We start from the raw sequence: 19862 nt of genomic DNA on the forward strand, positions 1-19862 counted from the left end.
ATTTTGACCATGGAAGGAAAAAGCAGCGTTCACAGTGAGGAGAAACCGTGGGAATGTGAGGAGGGATTCAGATCCACATCTCAACTGGAAATTTATCATCCCAGACATGCTGGTCGTGGGAAGAAATTATTTCGATCATTCGGCCTGCTGCAACACCAGTGAGTGCACACCGGGGAGAAACCATTCAACTGCTCCGTGTGGGAAAGGATTCTCTCGGTCATCTGACTTGAAGACGCACATGCGAGTTCACAGGGATGAGAGACCTTTGAAATGTCCAGACTGTGGGAAGTGCTGTAAATGTTCCCGGGCACTAATACTCCATCAACGTGTTCACACCAACGAGCGACCGTTCAGGTGCTCTCACCAGCACTCACACTGGGGAGAGGCCGTTCACCTGCTCTGTGTGTGGCAGTGGGTTCAGTAGGTCATCAAACCTGCGGACACACCAATGGGTTCACTCTGGGGAGAGACCTTACACTTGCTCTGAATGTTGGAAGGGATTCACTCAGTTATCCACTCTGCTGAATCACCAGAGTGTTCACAATGAGAAGAGACCATTTAAATGTACAGACTGCAGTAAGTGCTATAAAAGTTCCCGGGAACCGCTCTACCATCAGCGTGTTCACACTGATGAGAGACCTTTTCAATGCCCAGACTTTGAGAAGTGCTTTAAAAGTTCCGGGGAACTGATGCATCATCAACATATTCACACTGATGAGAAACCGTTCAGGTGCTCCTGCTGCGGAACTGGGTTCAAGACATCATCTGACCTCACTGTACACCAGCGAACTCACACTGGGGAGAGGCCGTACACCTGCCCCAATTGTGGGAAGAGATTCACTCAGTCATCCAGCCTGCTGACACACCAGCGAATTCACAAGTAATTACAGTGAGTGGACAATCTGATCAGCTGCCTCTGCTGCTTCCCTCCCTTCCATGAGCTCCACCAGGCCAAACTGTCACTAAAACTCCCCCTCGTCTGAGTGTGAACTCATATCTATCTCCAGGTTCTCTCCTATTTCCTGTTATGTCCTGTTCAATCTCATCTTGTTTATGAGACCTGACTTCTGCTCCCTTGACCCGATTCTCACTAAACCGCTGACCATCCAACTTCCCCACATTAACTGATATTGTTAACAGTTCTCGCTTTCTTCTGGTTTTGCCACTACACTATCCTCACCTTTCCTGAGAAACCAACCCTTGATGCCCAACCTCCTTGCAAACGGCCATCCCATCTCCAACCTCCCTTTCCTCTCCAACAAGGATCTCTCCTTGGCCCCTCCTATTTCTCATCAACATGATGGTACTAGAATCTATAGAATCCCTACACTTTCCATTGGGAATTTGGCCAACGCGCAGGCGCTTTGCCGGCCCGTTTGACTTGGACCGACTGAGCATGCGTGGCTCTGACATGTACTCGGCATATTTAAAGGGTCAGTGTCCCTTTGCTGTTGCAATTTAAAGGGTCAGATGTTGCGAGCCTGATTTGAACGCAGATAAGGGAGAATAGGTTTTGTGGCTTCAAAAATAATGTAAAGTTAGAAAACTATCCACCCTCAATTTCTGCATTTTTTTCTTTGCAGGAATTACTGATATAAATGATTAAACAAGGAGTGGATTCACAGACAGGATGCTCTGACTCCCAGGCACCACATCAATCTAACCGAGTCACTTAATTAATCAGGACTCAGTAACATTGGCCATATGGAAGGAGAGAGCGGCATTCACAGCGCAGGCAATCTGTACACGTCTTCAGCGTGTGGACCTGGATTTAACTATTCGACCAATATGGGAAGACACACGTGTGACCTGAAAAGGGAAGGTCTGTCTGGACAATGTGGGGGTGTTGGGAAGGGATTCAGTTGTCATCCCTCTGATCAGGAGATGTATCGATACAGTCACACCGGGACAAGGCCATTCACCTGCCCGCAGTGTGACAAGGGATTCACTCGATTTTCAAATATGTTGCGACACCAGCAGGTTCACACTGGGGAGAAACCCTTCAATTGTTCCCAGTGCGGAAGGCGATTCACTCAGTCATCCCACTTGCTGACACATCAACGAGTCCACACTGGAGAGAGACCATTCACCTGCTCAGCGTGTGAAAAGAGATTCACGGAGTCATCGGCCCTGCTGAGACACCAGCGAGTTCACACTGGAGAGAGGCCATTCACCTGCTCTGTGTGTGGGAAGGGATTCACTCAATCATCCAACCTTGTGAGACACCAGCGAGTTCACAAGTGACTGCAATGTTCCAATTCTGCAGTTATTCCTGCTGTTAATCAGATTTAGGAGTAAAACGTGTTCATTATGAAACAGGGGAGTGTCTATGCTGTTGCTGATAGCCACAGTAACCAGGTTGCAGTTGGAAGACTTTGCATTTATAATAATAATAATCTTTATTGTCACACGTAGGCTTACATTAACACTGCAATGAAGTTACTATGAAAATCCCCTCGTCGCCACATTCCAGCGCCTGCTTGGGTACACGGCGGGAGAATTCAGAATGTCTAAATTACCTAACAGCATGTCTTTCTGGATTGTGGGAGGAAACCAGAGCACCCAGAGGAAAACAACACAGGCACAGGGAGAACTCTGCACTGACAGTGCCCAAAGCAGGGAATCGAACCTGGGCCTTTGCAGTATATAGTGCCTTTCACAACTTCAGATGTCTCTGTTCGCCTCCAAAACAGCAATGTGATAATGACCAGTGATTTTGTTTTTAGTGAGTTTGATTGCGAGTAAGCTATTAGTCAGAGAGCAGTGAGAACTCCCCCTACTGTCCTTCTAACAATGCTCGGAGATTTTGTTTAATAATATTACTCCAGAATAGATAAGGGGAACCAATGGATGTGGTGCATTTGGATCTTCAGAAGACTTTTGATAAACTCCCACAGAGAAGGTTAACAAACAAGATTGGGGGGGGGGGGGGGGCGGGGGAGTATAATGGCACGGATTGAGGATTCACAGAAAACAGAGAGTAGGAATAATCAGGTCATTTTCAGGTTGGCAGACTGAATAGTGAGGTACGGGAAGGATCAGTACTTGGGCTCCAGCTATTCACAATCTACATCAATGATTTGGATGTGGGGACTAAATGCAATATTTCCATGTTTGCTGATGACTCAAAACTAGGTGAGAATATGCATTGTGAGGAGAGTACAAGGAGGATTCAAGATGAGTAACGCAAACTGAACATCATGTCAAGATCTGACACAGTCACTTGATTCATCAGGACCTGAATATCATCAGCCTTTGAATGTGGAAGGAGAAATGTTTGTCTGTTCTGTCTGTGGGAAAAGATTTCAAATATCAGTGTGACTGGAAAAGCACCGAGACCCACACAACACACACCCGAGTGAGAGTGTTCCAATGAACTGACTGTGGAAAGAGCTTTTACCAGTTACACAGCCTGAAGAAACATTACACCATTCACAGTGAGGAGAGACAGTGCACATGTTCTATGTCTGATCAAGATTGCAACTGATCATCCATCCTGGAGAGACACAAGGACACCGGCACCATGAAGAAACCTTGGAAATGTGGGGACTGTGGGAAGGGATTCAGTTACCCATCCCAGCTGGAGAGCCATCGGCGCAGTCATACTGGGGAGAGACCGTTCACCTGCTCCATGTGTGGGAAGGGATTCACAAAGTCATCCAGCCTGGGGTCGGATCAGAGAGTTCACAGTGATGAGAGACCTTTTAAATGCTTTTACTGTGGGGATTCCTTTAAAACCTCTCCAGATCTAATTAAACACCAGCTTGTTCACACTGACAAGAGACCATTCAGTTGCTCTCATTGTGAGAAGAGATTCAGACAATCGTCTCACCTTATTCAACACCAGCAAATTCACACTGGGGAAAGGATATTCACCTGCTCCGTGTGCAGAAAACAATTCACTCAATCATCCAATCTCCAGAAACACCAACACATTCACAGTGGGGAGAAGCTGTTCACCTGCCCCGAGTGTGGGAAGGGATTCAATCGATCATCCAACCTGCTGAGACACCAGCGGGTTCATGTGTGACTGCAGGAGTTGGGTGTTGGGTAACACGGTAGCCTTGTGGATAGCACAATTGCTTCACAGCTCCAGGGTCCCAGGTTCGATTCCGGCTTGGGTCACTGTCTGTGTGGAGTCTGCACGTCCTCCCCGTGTGTGTGTGAGTTTTCTCCGGGTGCTCCGGTTTCTTCCCACAGTCCAAAGATGTGCAGGTTAGGTGGATTGGCCATGATAAATTGTCCTTAGTGTCCAAAATTGCCCTTAGTGTTGGGTGGGGTTACTGGGTTATGGGGATAAGGTGGAGGTGTTGACCTTGGGTAGGGTGCTCTTTCCAAGAGCCGGTGCAGACTCGATGGGCTGAATGGCCTTCTTCTGCACTGTAAATTATATCTTTGATAATCACATCCTTTGTTTATTTCTGTTCAAGTTAATAACCCCTATAAGTGGGCTGGAGTTTGATGTTGTCCACAGGACAGGTGATGTGCCGGGATTGCAGTATGTGGGAGTTTTTGGAGAACATTGCCATCCTGGACAATCATATCTGCGGGAGTGTCTGTAACTTGCAGAATCTGGGCTCAGGGTTATTGAGCTGGAGTCTGAGCTGCTGACATTGTGGGGCATCAAGGGGGGGGGGGGGGGGAAGTCACCTGTACACTTCCCCAAAGTTCAGTAGAAAGTTGCAGTGGGTGGGGGACTCGATTTTCTGCAACATTCGACAGTTTGAAATGTGTGGGGATAAGTGAGGAATGATCAGTGAGCTCCGGCTGTCTGACAGCTCGATGTATTACTGCAGGCTCAGAGACTCAGTGACAGGAACCAGAGGGAACCTCATACAAAAACACTGTTGCAGTGGGACATGATGAATGGAGCAGTGGGCTGTGGCGGAAGTTATGTGGAGTTCTAGCATTTAACAGACAATAACGTCCCGACAATGTGTCCACAGACAGCTCTCATCAGCTCTGAAGAGAGAAGTCAGATTTCATGCCCTTATATTTTTCTGCTCTATTTGATATGCCACTGATAGAGGATAACCAGAACAAATCTTACCCTTTTTATGTCCCCAGTGGAAGATTAATCAGAACCCACCCCGTCACCAAGCTCAGTCTAATTCATGACAGTGAGTGAAATATGGGCAGCACGGTAGCACAGTGGTAAGCACTGTTGCTTCACAGCGCCAGGGACCCGGGTTCGATTCCAGGCTTGGTCACTGTCTGTGCGGAGTCTGCACGTTCTCCCCGTGTCGTTGTGGGTTTCCTCCGGGTGCTCCGGTTTCCTCCCACAAGTTCCGAAATACTTCCTTACTCGGTGATTTAAACATTCTGAATTCTCCCTCAGTCTACCTGAACTGGCATCAGAGTGTGGCAACTAGGTGCTTTTCACAGTAAATTCATCGCAGTGTTAATATAAGCCTACTTGTAACACTAATAAAGATTATTATTAAACAGGACATCTCCATCTACATTCAACACAGGTTGTTTAGCATAGGGCTAAATCGCTGGCTTTGAAAGCAGACCAAGGCAGGCCAGCAGCACGGTTCAATTCCCGCAACAGCCTCCCCGAACAGGTGCCGGAATGCGGCGACTAGGGGCGTTTCACAGTAACTTCATTTGAAGCCTACTTGTGACAATAAGCAATTTTCAATTTCAATTTTCAACACCTGTTCTTTGAGATGATTTATTTCAAATCAATTAAAGATCAAACTTATTCGGATCAATGAGATCGCTGTCATTATTTCATTCCAATTACTTGGTTATAACAGTGATATCGTGATTCTAATCAACATTTACAGCAACATTGCTATTGACTAATGTGTACAAATTGTCCTCCCATCAGTTCCAGCACCTCCAGGAAGGCACAATATTCCATTGCCCGTTGCAACTTGGCTTTAAGGGTTAGCCCTGAGCCTGGTGGTAGCTTCACTCATGATACCCAGTTACATGTGAGGTAGAAATGGGACGGGAATAGAAGTAAAATATTGCGGTTGCTAGAAATCTGAAATAAAAACAAAATGCTGGATAAACTCAGCAAGTCTCGCATCATTTGTTAAGAAACCGTTAACATTTGGTTGCTATGTTTCTGGTTGCAGAATGTTAACGGTGATCTGGTCCTTTGGACTTCATTTGTACGTTGGAAGACGGAGTGAGGGAAAAAGGAAGCAATATCTCAATGTCTCTGACAGCGCGTGGTGTCCATCTTTGTGCGGGGCAGAGCTCCATTAGGTCAGAGTGTTAATGGAATCGGGATCGACGTGCCCCTAACAAAGATGGGGAAGACGCGAGCGATGTCTGCATTTCGCCGAGGACTTCCGGACAGCAGCGCATGCGCATTGCAGCGGGTGTGGTTTGTTGACGGAAGCGCGCGGACTATTCCCCGGATCAGATGTGAGGGGGGACGGTTAACGGTCGCCGGCGTTGCCATGGCTGCGGGGGCGGCGCTCGCCAACCGCGCGCGCTGGCATAAGTGGACCCTCGAGCTCAACCCGAGCGGCAGCAGCAGGTGCAGAGGCCGCGCGGGGAGCCTGGGGCTCGAGTAGGTCGGGCCAGCCTGCCTCACCCGCGGGGAGGGCACCGCACACTGACCCAGGGATGTGGGCACCAACCTAAAACTTTACACCCCACGGTTTTCCAGGATCCTTTCACCCCTCACTTGGCCCCTTGGCAGAAAGCAGCTTTTCAAATCTCCTAGAAACCACTCCGACCCCACTTGACTTATTTTCCCGGGGTCACGACCCTGAGACACCATCTTGGTTTCAGCCCCCCCACCTGATCGGGTGCCAACTGCGGTGTTGGCTGGAGGAATGATTGCTGGTTTCTAGGGCCGGGTGCTGCACTGGCTCTCTCGACATTCAACATCGTTCACTTTCAAGCTAAAATTTAGTTCCTCCGGTGATTCGGTGTGATCGCCATTTGACAGAGGACTGGACAAGGGGATTGGCACCCTGATTGTCAGTTGACTCCAACCACTTTTGTGGCCGTCCATTACCATGGCAGTTTTGTGGATGCAGTGGTACTGTGTGCTCTTGGCTTGCTCATGGTTTAGTTCATGCTGGCAGTATTGCCACCATGGTGGGGTCCCTGATGGAGAGACTCCCTCTTTAAAGAGAGTCCTGAAAGGGTTGCTGAGGTGACCAATTTGTGTTCTCTGTTTCTCGCAGGAGCTGTGATAAACAGAATGGTCAGGCTGACTTCATGTGCCCAGTCGCATATTCAGACAAACAGCTTCCAGACATCCGCGTCCAAGAAACAAACCGGATCGTGGTTGAGAAAGTAAGTTGGATTTGAATGTGTCCTCGGTGTCCAGCTAGCCAGGCTAGGTTTGTCAACAGTGGTTAACTAGGTTGGTGAACCGCTGCACCCTATGTGCTAAAGGGACCTTTTGTGATGTTAACCGTCATCCTTATTTCCAGGCCTGGGTGTGACCTTCCCCAACCTGGCTCCCTTTACTGATGCTCTGCTTGCTTTCTGTTTTCAGTTCTGCTGGGACATCGCCTTGGCTCCATTGAAGCAGCTGCCCATGAATCTGTTCATTATGTACACGGCTGGCAACAACATCTCCATCTTCCCTATCATGATGGTTTGCATGATGGCCTGGAGACCCATACAGGCACTGATGTCCATGTCGGCAAGTGAGTATTGTATTGATTCTGCAGCTGCGAAACCGCTCTGAACTGGCATCATTTGAATGGGATTTAGAATAGAGTGCTGAGAGCTCAGTGAATGAGGGAGTTCGGGAAGGACGGGAAAGAGGAGCTCTTTTACTTTCCAGATTTCTTGGCCTTCAAGAAGTGGTCTTACTCTGCTACAGGAGAAGAAGTTAGTTTGTTAGTGAGTAACTGCCAAGTGACATGGGGTTATTCTATTTCTATGGCTCAAAATACTGTAGCAACTGGTTGTAAGGTTGATAAAATATATAAAAACAAAAGTAAAACATATTAGGGGTGGCACGGTAGGTTTATACCTCCAATGTACGGATATCCCCCTGGGAGAGAGAGGGGACAGAGACACCAGTCACTGTACAGATATCCACCTGAGAGAGAGGGGACAGAGACACCAGTCAGTGTACAGATATCCCCCTGAGAGACACCAGTGAGTGTACAGATATCTCCCTGGGGGAGAGAGGGGACAGAGACACCAGTCACTGTACAGATATCTCCCTGAGATTTCTCTTGGTGTCCAACAATCCATTGATATCAGTTTGGAATATAATCAGTGATTGAACATCCACAACTCATGGGGTGAGGAAATTCCACTTCAGCTCAGTCCGAACTGGCTGCCCCTGATCCTGAGGCTGTGTCTCTGTGTTCCGGATTCTGCAGCCAGAGGAAACAGTGTCTCCACATCTCCCTGTCAAACCCTATTTACAATTATATCTGCTTCAATCGGATCAACTCTCAGTCTCGGAAACCCAAGAGAGTAAAGGCCCATTCTTCCCAATCTCTCCTCGTTGGACAATCCTGTCATCCCAGGAACCAATCTGGTGAACCTTTGTTACCCTCCCTCCTGGGCAATTCTGTAGATAAGGAGACCCAAACTGCATAAGTTTTTCCTGCTGTGTTTGACCAAAGCTGCAATTTGTACAATTGCAGAAAGATTTCCTCACTCAAACTCCAGCGAATCATAGAAACCCTATAGTGCAGAAGGAGGCCATTCGGCCCATCGAGTCTGCACCAACCATTTGAAAGGCCACCATACAGAGACCCAATTCCCCCCCTATCCCTGTAACCCCACCTGACCTTTGGACACTTGAGGGGCAATTTAGCATGGCCAATCTACCAAACCTGTACATTTTTGGACTGTGGGAGGAACCCGGAGGAAACCCACGCAGACACTGGGTGAACGTGCAGACTCTGCACTGGCAGTCAGCCGAAGCTGTAATCAAACCCGGGTCCCTGGCGCCATCCCTCGGTGAAGGCTAACGGAATACCTGCCGTCCCAATTTCTTGCTGTATCTCCATGCTGACTGTTTGTGATTCGAGTACAAAGATCCCCCAATCCTCTGTGAACATTTCAATCTCTCTCCTGTTCCTGATCTTTCTGTTTTTCCCATTCTCACTCCCAGTCTTTAAGGTCCTGGGGAATTCGACTCAGCACTGGCTGCAGTGTCTGCTCTACTTCATCGGCAACCTGCTGGGGTTGGCCCTGGCCGTCTACAAGTGCCAGGTGATGGGGTTGCTGCCCACACACTCCTCCGACTGGCTGGCATTCCTCCGGCCGCCCCAGGTAAGATCTGAACTCGGAACGTGAGGGGAGTTAGGAAAATAGGAAGAGAAGGAGACCGTTCAGCGCTCTGGAGCCTGAGCGACGGGTCCAACGTTCCCTGGAGTTTAGATCATCCGATTGAAAGGTGTGAAATTCTGAGGAGACTCCGTAAGGTCGATGTGGAGAGGCTAAATCCCGGAGAGTCGGGGACACGGGGCCACAGTCTCGATAAGGGGGCGGCCATTTTGGACTGTGACGAGGGAGAATTTCTTCACCCAGAGGGTTTGTGAATCTTTGGAATTCTCTATCCCAGGGAATCCTGGATGTTCGGTCGTTGAGTGTGTTCAAGGCTGAGGTGGAGATATCTTTGAGAATTGTGGGGCGGGGAGGAGTGCGGGGAGAGTGGAGCTGAGGTCGATGATGAGCTGTAATCTTGTTGAATAGTGGAGCAGGCTCGCCAGGAGCTATTCCCACTCCTATTCCTGATGTTCCTCTCCTTTCACAGAGAGTGGAGTACATGGGCGGGGGGCTGGTCCTGTGATGGTCCCACTCTCCTCCCATCGCTCGGAGAGACAACGCCCGAGGATGATCGACACTGGACTGAATCTGCTTCCTCCTGGTTAACGTCGGACCAGGCAGGCTCCAGGTAACCTGCCCTCCCATCGTTGCCCCATACACACTGACAGAAAGAGACAGACAGCTGGCCCGTGTACCTGTGACCACTGTCGGAATGGCCGGAGATGTTGGCAGCAGGGACTGTGAATTTTGTCACTGGTTATTCATTCGTTGATTCTTCAACTCCCTTTGCTGAGCCACGAATGAGGGATGTGTTGGGGCTGACGATGGGATGGGAGGCTCCTGAATCAGTCAGTCCCGGATGATCCCGGTGGCTCTTGCTCTCCATCCCACCTGGGCCGGAAGGTCACAGGTTTGTAATCTGAGAGTCAAGCTGCTGTAATCAGGGCTGTCATTCCAGCCAGCAGAGCTGAGGGAATGCTGCTGTGTCAGTGAGATGTCAAACCGAGGCCCTCCACCCCCTCGAGTGGATGTAAAATACAAGCAGCAACAGTAGGATGGGGAGGGAAGTTATCTCCAGTGTCCCTCAAATCCTCACTGAAATTAGCTTCCTGACTGTGTGTTGCATAATGCTATGTGGGATCTTGCTGTGCACATAGCAGTCACCGTCTCCTCCCACAGAATGGCAGGGGCTACACTGCGGGAGTGACCCGTCGAAAGGAAGAGATTGTCTTCATCCTGTGCCTTTTCCGACTGGCCCAGAGCTTTCAATCAACACGGCAGCTTTTTATATTTGAAGCACAGTCACTGTTTTCACGTGCGAATCTCGGCAGGGACTGCACAGCAAGAGCCCATAAACACTCCGATTACCACCAGATACCACGTCAGGCTGTCTGAAGGATAATATTGCTGCTCGGACACCAGGCTGGGGAAAGGATTGGGCTGGGTAGTTGTTGCCGTCCTTCTCTCCATCACATTGGCCTCGGGATCTTGTACATCCACCTGAGGGGGCACAATGTGACAGGGAACCTAGTTTATGTCCCACTGACAACAGGAGGCACGGTAGGGCAGCACGGTAGCACAGTGGATAGCACTGTGGCTTCACAGCGCCAGGGTCCCACGATCGATTCCCTGCTGGGTCACTGTCTGTGCGGAGTCTGCACGTTCTCCCCGTGTCTGTGTGGGTTTCCCCCGGGTGCTCCGGTTTCCTCCCACAGTCCAAAGACGTGCAGGTTAGGTGGTTTGGCCATGATAAATTGCCCTTAGTGACCAATAAGGTGAGGAGCGGTCATTGGGTTACGGGGATAGGGTGGAAGTGAGGGCTTAAGTGGGTCGGTGCAGACTCGATGGGCCGAATGGCCTCCATCTGCACTGTATGTTCTATGTTATTGAATATTTAGTGCTTGCATATCTGTGAGTGGGCGCACATACGTGCATGTCTGTGTATGTGTGTCTACGTTTGTATATGTGTGTGCCTATGTTTTTTTCTGTGCCTGTGTATGTGTATGCATGCGCCTGTATGTGTGTGGGTGTGCCTATGCGTGTGTGTGGGTGCATGCGCAAGTGTACCCAGCATATTGCGTGTGCGAGGGTGGCTAGGTGCGTGTGCCTACGGATGAGTACATGTGTGCCAATGGATGTGTGTCTGGTCTTTCAACTGCCCTTCCCAGGTTCCAGAAGAGATTTGCTCCAAAGTCCTAATGGTCAGGGTGCACTTCTGACCCCTCCCAACTCTGAGACTGTGCCCGATACAGGAGTGAACCGAGGCCGCTGGAGGCGAATCGATAACCTCGAGGTGAGTGGAGAAATATTCAGTCAGTGCGAGTTTGGCTCTGCTGTAAAGAAGCTGCAATGTCTTTTCAATGATCCTGTAACTGTGAAAATAAAGAATTTCAGCAAAACTAGGCCTCTGTGAAATAACAGTAAAGGAAAACGAGTCTCAGATTTCACTGACTCCACCAGCTCAAAGCTCTCCTGCTCCTTATTAAGTTACGTTTTTAACTCTGCCACAGCCTTGCCTCCTCTGTCCCAGACTTTATGCTACTGTCTCAGTGAATGGAATGACTGAGTGAATCAACACTCAGTCTTTAACGTTCTCTGTCTGCCTCTCTCTCTCTCGCTCCCTCCCTCTCATTCTCCCTGTTGTGCTGACACTCATGAATTTCAGGCTGATCACTGAGTTCCTATCGACAGTCAACAAGAACTTGATATTTATTGCACCTTCAATACAGTAAAAATCATTTAGCACTGGAGCTGCTTTCACCAGATATTCTAGTGTTCCAGATCACCAGAATTCACTGAGTAAAATCATCTCTACTCGTGCCCATCCTGGCTGTTATGACAAATATTTTAAAGTTGCCTTCTGTTGTTACCAACCACCCTGCCAATGGAAACAACTTCTCTCTGTTGATGAAAACCCCTCAAGCATTTCAGTCTCTCGATTAAATCTTTCCTTCACCTTCTCTGATACTGGGAGAACAATCCCGGCTTCGCAGGTCTCTTCACAGAACAGAAACCTCTCATCACTGATACTGTTCTAGTGAGGTTTCCCTGCACCCTCTCCAATTCCTTGATATCTTTCCTAAGGTGCGGTGCTCAGAATTGAACAAAATATTTCCGATGTGGATTAACCAGTGATTTAGAAAGATTCAGTATAACTTGTTTTTCCCACTCTTTTCCTCCAATAAACCAAAGACCCAATTAGGATGTTTTAACCAAGTTGATCGACCAGAAGGCCTTTGACAAGGTGCTGCATAGGAAACAATTAAATACGTTTTTAAAAATCAATTTTGAGATTTTATTTTCCAATATAGGGGCAATTTAGCGTGGTCAATCCACCTCACCTGCACATCTTTGGGTTGTGGGGGTGAAACCCATGCAGACATGGGGAGAATGTGCAAACTCCACACGAACAGTCACCCAGGGCCGGAATTCCAATCCGGGTCCTGAGCGCCGCAGTCCCAGTGCTATCCACTGCGCCACATGCCGCCCTACTATTAAATAAGTTAACAAAGTGTCTTGGGAGTCCTTGTTCAAGATTTTCTTAAGGTGAACGTGCAGGTTCAGTCGGCAGTTAGGAAGGCAAATTCAATGCTAGCATTCATGTCGAGAGGGTGAGAATACAAGAGCAGTGATGTACATCTGAGGCTGTATGAGGCTCTGGTCAGACTCCATTTGGAGTATTGTGAGCAGTTTTGGGCCCTGTATCTAAGGAAGGATGTGCTGGCCTTGGAAAGGGTGCAGAGGAGGTTCACAAGAATGATCCCTGGAATGAAGAGCTTGTCGTATGAGGAGCGGTTGAGGACTCTGTGTCTGTACTCATTGGAGTTTAGAAGGATGAGGGAGGGATCTTATTGATACTGCGAGGCCTGGATAGAGTGGATGTGGAGAGGATGTTTCCACTTTTAGGAAAAACTAGAACCAGAGAACACAATCTCAGACTAAAGGGACGATCCTTTAAAACAGAGATGAGGAGGAATTTCTTTGCTGTAGAATGCTGTGGAGGCCAAATCAGAGTGTCTTTAAGACAGAGATAGATAGGTTCTTGATCAATGAGGGGATCAGGGTTTATGGCGAGAAGGCAAGAGAATGGGAATACCAAAATATCAGCCATGATTGAATGGTGCAGCAGACTCGATAGGCCGAGTGGCCTAATTCTGCTCATATGTCTTATGGTCCTGTCCTGTTGCATTGAAATATTAGTTTATATTCACTCTCGGGTCACTTTACCTGCATTCTGTTTAAAATTGTACCGTTTAGTTTACTTTGCCTCTCCTCATTCTTCCTTCCAAATACATACTTTTTTAAAAAAATGTTTTGAAATATTTTTTAAAAATAAATTCAGAGTACCTAATTCAATTTTTCCAATTAAGGGAAATTTAGCGTGGCGAATCCACCTACCCTGCACATCTTTGGCTTGTGGGGGTGAAACCCACGCAAACGCGGGGAGAATGTGCAAATTCCACACGGACAGTGACCCAGAGCTGGGCTCGAACCTGGGACCTTGGTGCCATGAGGCAGCAGTGCTAACCACTGCACCGCCATGCTTCCTCATTCCAAATACATCCTCAATTTGAATCGCTTTGGGATGTTGTGAGCTTGTAAAAGATGCAACATGAACACAAGTATTTTCTATCACATTTACAGCTGACTTAAGTTGTAGATTTTGCTCTGGAACGTTTAAATGAGATTGACAGTCACAGTTTAACTATTTTACTGCAGAAAGAGTTGGTTGTAAATACAAGGTTCCTTAGTGCAGCCTTGGCAAACTGAGTGTAACCCCGAGAGTCTGGTGAGTGGGGGAATTCGGTGAAGGAGGTGTTTGTTCCTTTTCTACCTTTTTCGTCCTGTACAAATTGGTTCTTACTCTACTACTGGGAAATCATTTGTAATTTGTTGAGTATTTGGTAAGTTGTTCAGGTTTACTCTATTCCTAAGGTTCAGCGGGGAGTCAGTGAATTCAGAGGGATGATCCCAGACAGCAGTTCTTCAAGGTTCACTGCAGCCCTGGCAGCTCCATTCTCATCTCAGGAGAGCTCAGCAACTGCAGACACTGTTTACATCGGAGTTCTCCTGGTGCGGCGGGAGCAACATTTTGCTTTAACACCAAAACAACCTGAGTAATCGGTCACTCGTCAGATGCTGGTTGTGGAATCTTACAGCCAGCACAGGGCGGGGAAGTGAGCAGGACCTGACGTGCGAGAGCACATGGGCAGTAGAGATGTGGATGCTGACACATTCTGGTCAGGGGAAGTGCGGACTGAATGGGAGGTTGACCAGGAATTTAAACAGGGGAATGGATGTGGGTTTCAGCAGTAGCCGAGCTGGGTGGGGTGGAGACAGGCGACATTATAGATTTTGAAGTATCTGGTATGAGTGATGGTGTGAATATGTGGTCAGAATCTCATCTCAGCGCGGTGGCACGGTGGTTAGCACTGCTGCCTCCTAGCACCAGGAACCCGGATTCAATTCCGGCCTTGGGTGACTGTGTGGAGTTTACACATCCATTCCGTGGGTTTTCTGCGTGGGTTTCCTCCCACAGTCCACAGATGTGCAGGTTAGGTGGATTGGCCATGCTAAATTACCCCTTAGATCCAAAAGATGAGCAGGTTAGATGGGGTCCTGCACTGTAGAGATTCTATGATTGTGCAGAGTGTGGTTCAGCCTCAGATAGTTCCCAGGGAGAGGGATGGACTCGGGATTTAGAGAACGGAATTTCTGATGGTGACTGAATACAATGGCTTTGGTCTTCCCAATTTTTAATTGGAAGAAATTTCTGCTCATCCAATGCTGGATGTGGGATAAGCAGTTTGATAATTTAGTAACAGTGGAGGAATGGAGAGGGATGGGGGTGAGGTAGAGCTGGGTGTTGTCAGTGTACATGTGAAAACTAACACGGTGCTTTGGGATGATGTCACCTAGTGGCAGCGTGCAGATGGGAAATAGGAGGGGCCGAGGGTAGATCCTTGGGGAACACCGAGTACACTGACTTTGGAGAGGAAAGCGATATGAGATAGGCGGTACTTTGCAACATTAGTCGGAAAAGTTTTGTTTTTTAAAAGGATAGGTGATGATGGTGGATTTAAAGGTGAGAGTGACAGTACCAAAAGAGAGAGAGAAATATTAACAATATCAGCTAACACGGAGAAGCTAACATGGTCAGGATGTTTAGTGCGAATGGAGTCAAGGAGCAGAAGGCAGGTCTCTGACAAGATGAGCTCTGAGGAAGATTGAAGATAGGAGTGAAACTGGAGAAAGATGCAGATTTAGGGCTCAGACTTTGAGGAAATTTAGAAATGGTTTGGTCTGGTGGGTTAGTGGGAGGGAGGGAAGTAGCAGAGGCAGCTGATCGGATTTACTCAATCTCCGTAACAAAGAAGCTCCACAATCTCCTCACACTTGTTGGAGGTGAGGAAGGAAGAGACTGGGGAACCTTTCAAAGGGAATTAATCTGTTAGAGATACTTTAAAAATTACCACACTGTTGAACATAAAGCTGGTTTATTTGACTTTTATGTGAAATGTTAACCACCAGAACTGGAGTTTATTAACACCAGCAGAAACTGACCCAATGAATATGGTTCACCCCCGGATACAATTAACAGAACAATTCAATCACAGTTACCTGTGAAGTTGCTGGTGTAGCAGCAGGTTGGCTGACTGTGTGAATCCCTTCCCACACTCTGGGCAAGTGAATGGTCTTTCCCCAGTGTGAATGCGCCGATGTGTCACCAGATGGGATGATTGACTGAATCCTTTCTCACACTCAGAGCAGGTGAATGGCCTCTCCCCAGTGTGAACTCGCTGGTGTGTCAGTAGGTGGGATGACCGAGTGAATCCCTTCCCACACTGGGAGCAGGTGAACGGCCTCTCTCCACTGTGGATGCGCTGATGTTCCAGCAGGGTGGATAACCGAGTAAATCCCTTCCCACACTCAGAGCAGTTGAAGGGTCTCTCCCCAGTATGAACTCGCTGATGTACTATCAGATCAGATGATCGCCTGAACCCAGTCCCACAGTGAGAACATCTGAACGGCCTCTCCCCAGTGTGAACACGTTGATGAAACATCAGTTCCCAGGAACTTGTATAGCCCTTCTCACAGTCCTGACATTTAAAAGGTCTCTCCCCGGTGTGAATTCGCTGGTGTGTCCGCAGGTGGGATGAGTGAGCAAATCCTTTGCCACACGTGGAGCAGATGAACGGCCTCTCCCCAGTGTGAATTCGCTGGTGGACAGTGAGGACAGATAATGTCTTGAACCCAGTCCTGCAGTGAGAGCACTTGAAAGGTCTCTCATCACTGTGAACACGTCGATGACCAGTCAGTTCCCGGGAACTTTTATAGCACTTCCCACAGTCTGGACATTTAAAAGGTCTCTCGTCTGTGTGAACTTGTCGGTGTTGCAGCAAGGAGGATGAACAAGTGAATCCCTTCCCACACTCTGAGCAGGTGAACGGTCTCTCCCCACTGTGACTACGCTGATGGTTCCCCAGCTCAGATGGGTAATTAAAGCCCTTCCCACAGTCTCCACATTTCCACGGCTTCTCTCTGTGGTGACTGCAGTTATGGTTTGTCATACCAGATGACGGACTAAAGTCTTGTCCATACACAGAACATGTGTCCGGTTTCTTTTCACTGTGAACGGTGCTTTTTCCTTCCATGTTTCAAATATGGTGGTATACAGGTTACAATAAACTGATTTAAGTTTCCTGACTGCAAATCCTCCCCTTCTAATACCCTGTGAAATTGATTTAAAACAGAAAAGATTGAGTGAGAGACCCAACAAAAACACAATGGTAGGTTGTGAAATTGAGCTGAATGAATCTCGACATTTGTGGGACTGGCACTTGGAAAACGTGACCATGAATGAACTGGTTCATATGCCTTTCAAGGAAGGGAACCTGCCACTTGGTCTGGACCTATACAATTCTCTGGTCTCGCTGGGAGAGCAATAGAGGGGAGGGGAGGAGCAGGAAAGGAGAGGCAAGGAATGAAGTAGAGATATTTTATATATCTACAACTCAACAAGACATTTGATGGAACTTCCAAAAACTCCTATCTTCCTCCACATAGAAGGACCAGGGTAGCAGGTGGTTGTGAACACCATCACCATCAAGTTCTCCTCCAACTTACACACCATTCTGACTTGTTCAACATCCAATACTGGAAGAATAGAAATTTCCTCCATTTTCATATTGTCTGCAGTTCCCGCCAGCCACTATCTTCACCCCTTCTCCTTGGAACTGCCAGAGACCGAACCAGACTGAATATTTCACCTTAAACTTGAGCTTTCAACCAGATATCAACATCATCACCATTATTGACTATTTCCACCTCAATAACATCACCCAACCAAGGATGGCAGATTTACACAGTGAATGTCAATGACCTGGAACTCGATCATTATGCTAAAAGGGCGATTAAATTCAGGTGCTGATTAATCAAATAATGTGGCCAGATTTTGATGTGAAACTTGGTTCAAGTTTCCTGTCTGCAAATCCTCTTCTAATACCCTCTAAATGGAGGTTTACAAAAACCATCACTGTCAGTCCAGAAACTAAATTCAAAAGAGACAGACATTTCTCTTGGTTTAAGGTTGCTGTATCTAAATCCTCCCCTTCCAACCCCCAGTAAAGGAGTTTCCAAAATCTATCACGGCATTCCAGGAGAGAAATTCACAACACCCGCACCTCCGGCATCCTGAACAAAGATGATGTGGAGATGCCAGTGTTGGACTGGGGTGGGCTCAGTAAGAAGTCTGACACCAGGTTAAAGTCCAACAGGTTTGTTTCGAATCACTAGATTTCGGAGCACTGCTCCTTCCTCAGGTGAATGAAGAGGTATATATATGTTTCTGGAACCTACCTCTTCATTCACCTGAGGAAGGAGCTGCGCTCCAAAAGCTCGTGTTTGAAACAAACCTGTTGGACTTTAACCTGGTGTCAGACTTACTGAGCTCACCCCAGTCCAACACCGGCATCTCCACGTCATCAGCAGCCAGTGAGGATGTGGAGGGAGCCATACAGTCGGCGGGTAGGATTTATAAATGTCTGGTGAAGGCTTCAAACTTCGAATACGAACCTGCAGATCCCGTGTTTGCTGCTCCCAGTCTTTCTCCCGGGACAAGACTCTGGTTAACGGCCGCCATCTTGCTTCAGCGTGGAGCACAGCGCATGCGCTGGCATCGTAGTGACGCAACAGAGTGGGCGGGACATCAAGGTTTCTATTCCCAGCCGGGTCCTAGCGCCAGGTAAAGAGTGAAGTACAACTTTTTTAAACCTCCCAATCCCAGGCTGCGCTGATGTTTGCAGCCTGGAGGATTCTATGAGTCATTGATATACAGTATTCAGTGTGAGAGGCTGCAGTCCTGTCTCGCTATCTGAACTGGTTATATAACTTTTGGTTGAATGAGTCAGGAGATTTACTCATTGTAACCCACAGGATTTGTGTGGTCCTTTCCAGTCCATTGTCAGCATGTTTGTGATATTTTCTTACCCTCACAGTGATTTGTCTTAATTTAAGATACATTTCAGCAGCAGGCTTTCTGGTGATTTTTAAATGGAAAGGTTATTTACTATCACACTGTTTCCACGGATGTTTGAACATCTCAGTCCTTCGTCTCTTTCACACTCACTGACTCATACACGGAAATTAGATACAGATCGAGTTGAGGCTGGAATTGTGAATATGGAATGTGTACTGCAATCTGTATATCGCTGCAGGTGTTGTTGAGTTGTTCCTTTAGTTGGAGTGAAGCGTTCTCAGAAACGAATCATTTCTGGGTGGCACGGTAGCACAGTGGTTAATACTGTTGCTTCACAGCGGCAGGTCCCAGGTTTGATTACTGCTTGGGTCACTGTAAATGTGGAGTCTGCATGTCCTCCCCGTGTGTGCGTGGGTTTCCTCTGGGTGCTTCGGTTTCCTCCCATGTGCAGGTTAGGTGGATTGGCTATGATAAATTGTCCTTAGTGTCCAAAAAGGTTAGGTACGGTTACCGGGTTACAGGGATGGGGTGGGGGGAAAAATTAAATGAAAATCGCTTATTGCTCCTTCATCAGTGGAGGCAGGTTCACAAATGCTGTATAAATAGGTCATTCACCTGAGGAAGGAGCTGCGCTCCAAAAGCTGGTGATTTGAAACAAACTTGTTGGACTTTAAACTGGTGTTGTAAGACTTCTTACTGTGCCTACCCCAGTCCAATGCCGGCATCTCCACAGTATATATAGGCAGAGTCACAATTGCGAGATAATTACAGATTGGAATGTGAAGAATGCTTGGAATGTGAGTCTTTACAGGTACAAACAATGTGAGGTAGACAATGTTGGCCGAGTTGCATGAGTATGTACTGTGTACTTGGTGGGTGGTGTTCTCATGTGTAATGGTGGTATCCATGTTGATGATCCGGCGTGTCTTGCAGACATTGCCATGGCAGGTTTTGTGTTGTCACTATTCTCCTGAAGGCTTTTTGCTGCGAACAATGCTCTGTTTGAGGTTAGGCAAGGTTAGGATTGAAGGCAAGTAGTGGGGGTGTGGGGATGGCCTTGGCGTGATGTTCGTCGTCATCATTGACATGTTGAATGCTCCGAAGGAGATGTCGTAGTTTCTCCACTCCAGGGAAGTACTGGACGACGAAGGGTATTCTGTCAGTC

General features: G+C 47.8%; 2 protein-coding genes across 7 annotated transcripts in view; one reads left to right on the forward strand and one right to left on the reverse strand.

Annotated features, from left to right (window-relative positions):
* The window catches only part of LOC119959792 (zinc finger protein 239-like), a 28051-nt gene extending 9625 nt beyond the window's left edge, over positions 1-18426 (reverse strand). The window contains exons 1-3 of one of the 2 annotated variants that reach the window (XM_038787881.1): positions 18295-18426; positions 15841-16951; positions 2922-3290 (exon numbers count right to left, since the gene is read on the reverse strand). In XM_038787881.1, coding sequence (XP_038643809.1) covers positions 3173-3290; positions 15841-16874 — 1152 coding nt within the window. In that variant the 5' untranslated portion in view covers positions 16875-16951; positions 18295-18426 and the 3' untranslated portion in view covers positions 2922-3172. Of the gene's footprint in view, positions 1-2921; positions 3291-15840; positions 16952-18294 lie in introns of those variants that run through there. The other variant, XR_005459290.1, reaches the window with a different exon arrangement.
* On the forward strand, positions 6349-11883 carry LOC119959793 (ER membrane protein complex subunit 4-like). 5 transcript variants are annotated; one of them, XM_038787882.1, is made up of 5 exons: positions 6349-6532; positions 7158-7269; positions 7475-7628; positions 9062-9222; positions 11388-11883. In XM_038787882.1, exons 1-5 carry the CDS (start codon positions 6420-6422, stop codon positions 11436-11438), a joined length of 591 nt encoding a protein of 196 aa, XP_038643810.1. In that variant the 5' UTR covers positions 6349-6419; the 3' UTR covers positions 11439-11883. The 5 variants fall into 5 exon arrangements, with proteins under 5 accessions (XP_038643810.1, XP_038643812.1, XP_038643811.1 ...); XM_038787884.1 differs by having other exon boundaries at positions 6349-6499; XM_038787883.1 differs by lacking the exon at positions 11388-11883 and adding an exon at positions 9707-10894.
* Positions 18427-19862: the final 1436 nt, after the last annotated feature.

Source organism: Scyliorhinus canicula, unplaced genomic scaffold (assembly GCF_902713615.1).
Source record: "Scyliorhinus canicula unplaced genomic scaffold, sScyCan1.1, whole genome shotgun sequence".
Lineage (NCBI taxonomy): Eukaryota > Metazoa > Chordata > Chondrichthyes > Carcharhiniformes > Scyliorhinidae > Scyliorhinus > Scyliorhinus canicula.

Coding starts and splice junctions, on each gene's coding strand:
- LOC119959793 (XM_038787882.1), top strand. CDS start 6,420: ATGGCTGCGGGGGCGGCGCTCGCCAACCGCGCGCGCTGGCATAAGTGG. Junction 7,270..7,474: donor ACCGGATCGTGGTTGAGAAA/GTAAGTTGGATT, acceptor TTCTGTTTTCAG/TTCTGCTGGGACATCGCCTT. Junction 7,629..9,061: donor ACTGATGTCCATGTCGGCAA/GTGAGTATTGTA, acceptor TCTCACTCCCAG/TCTTTAAGGTCCTGGGGAAT.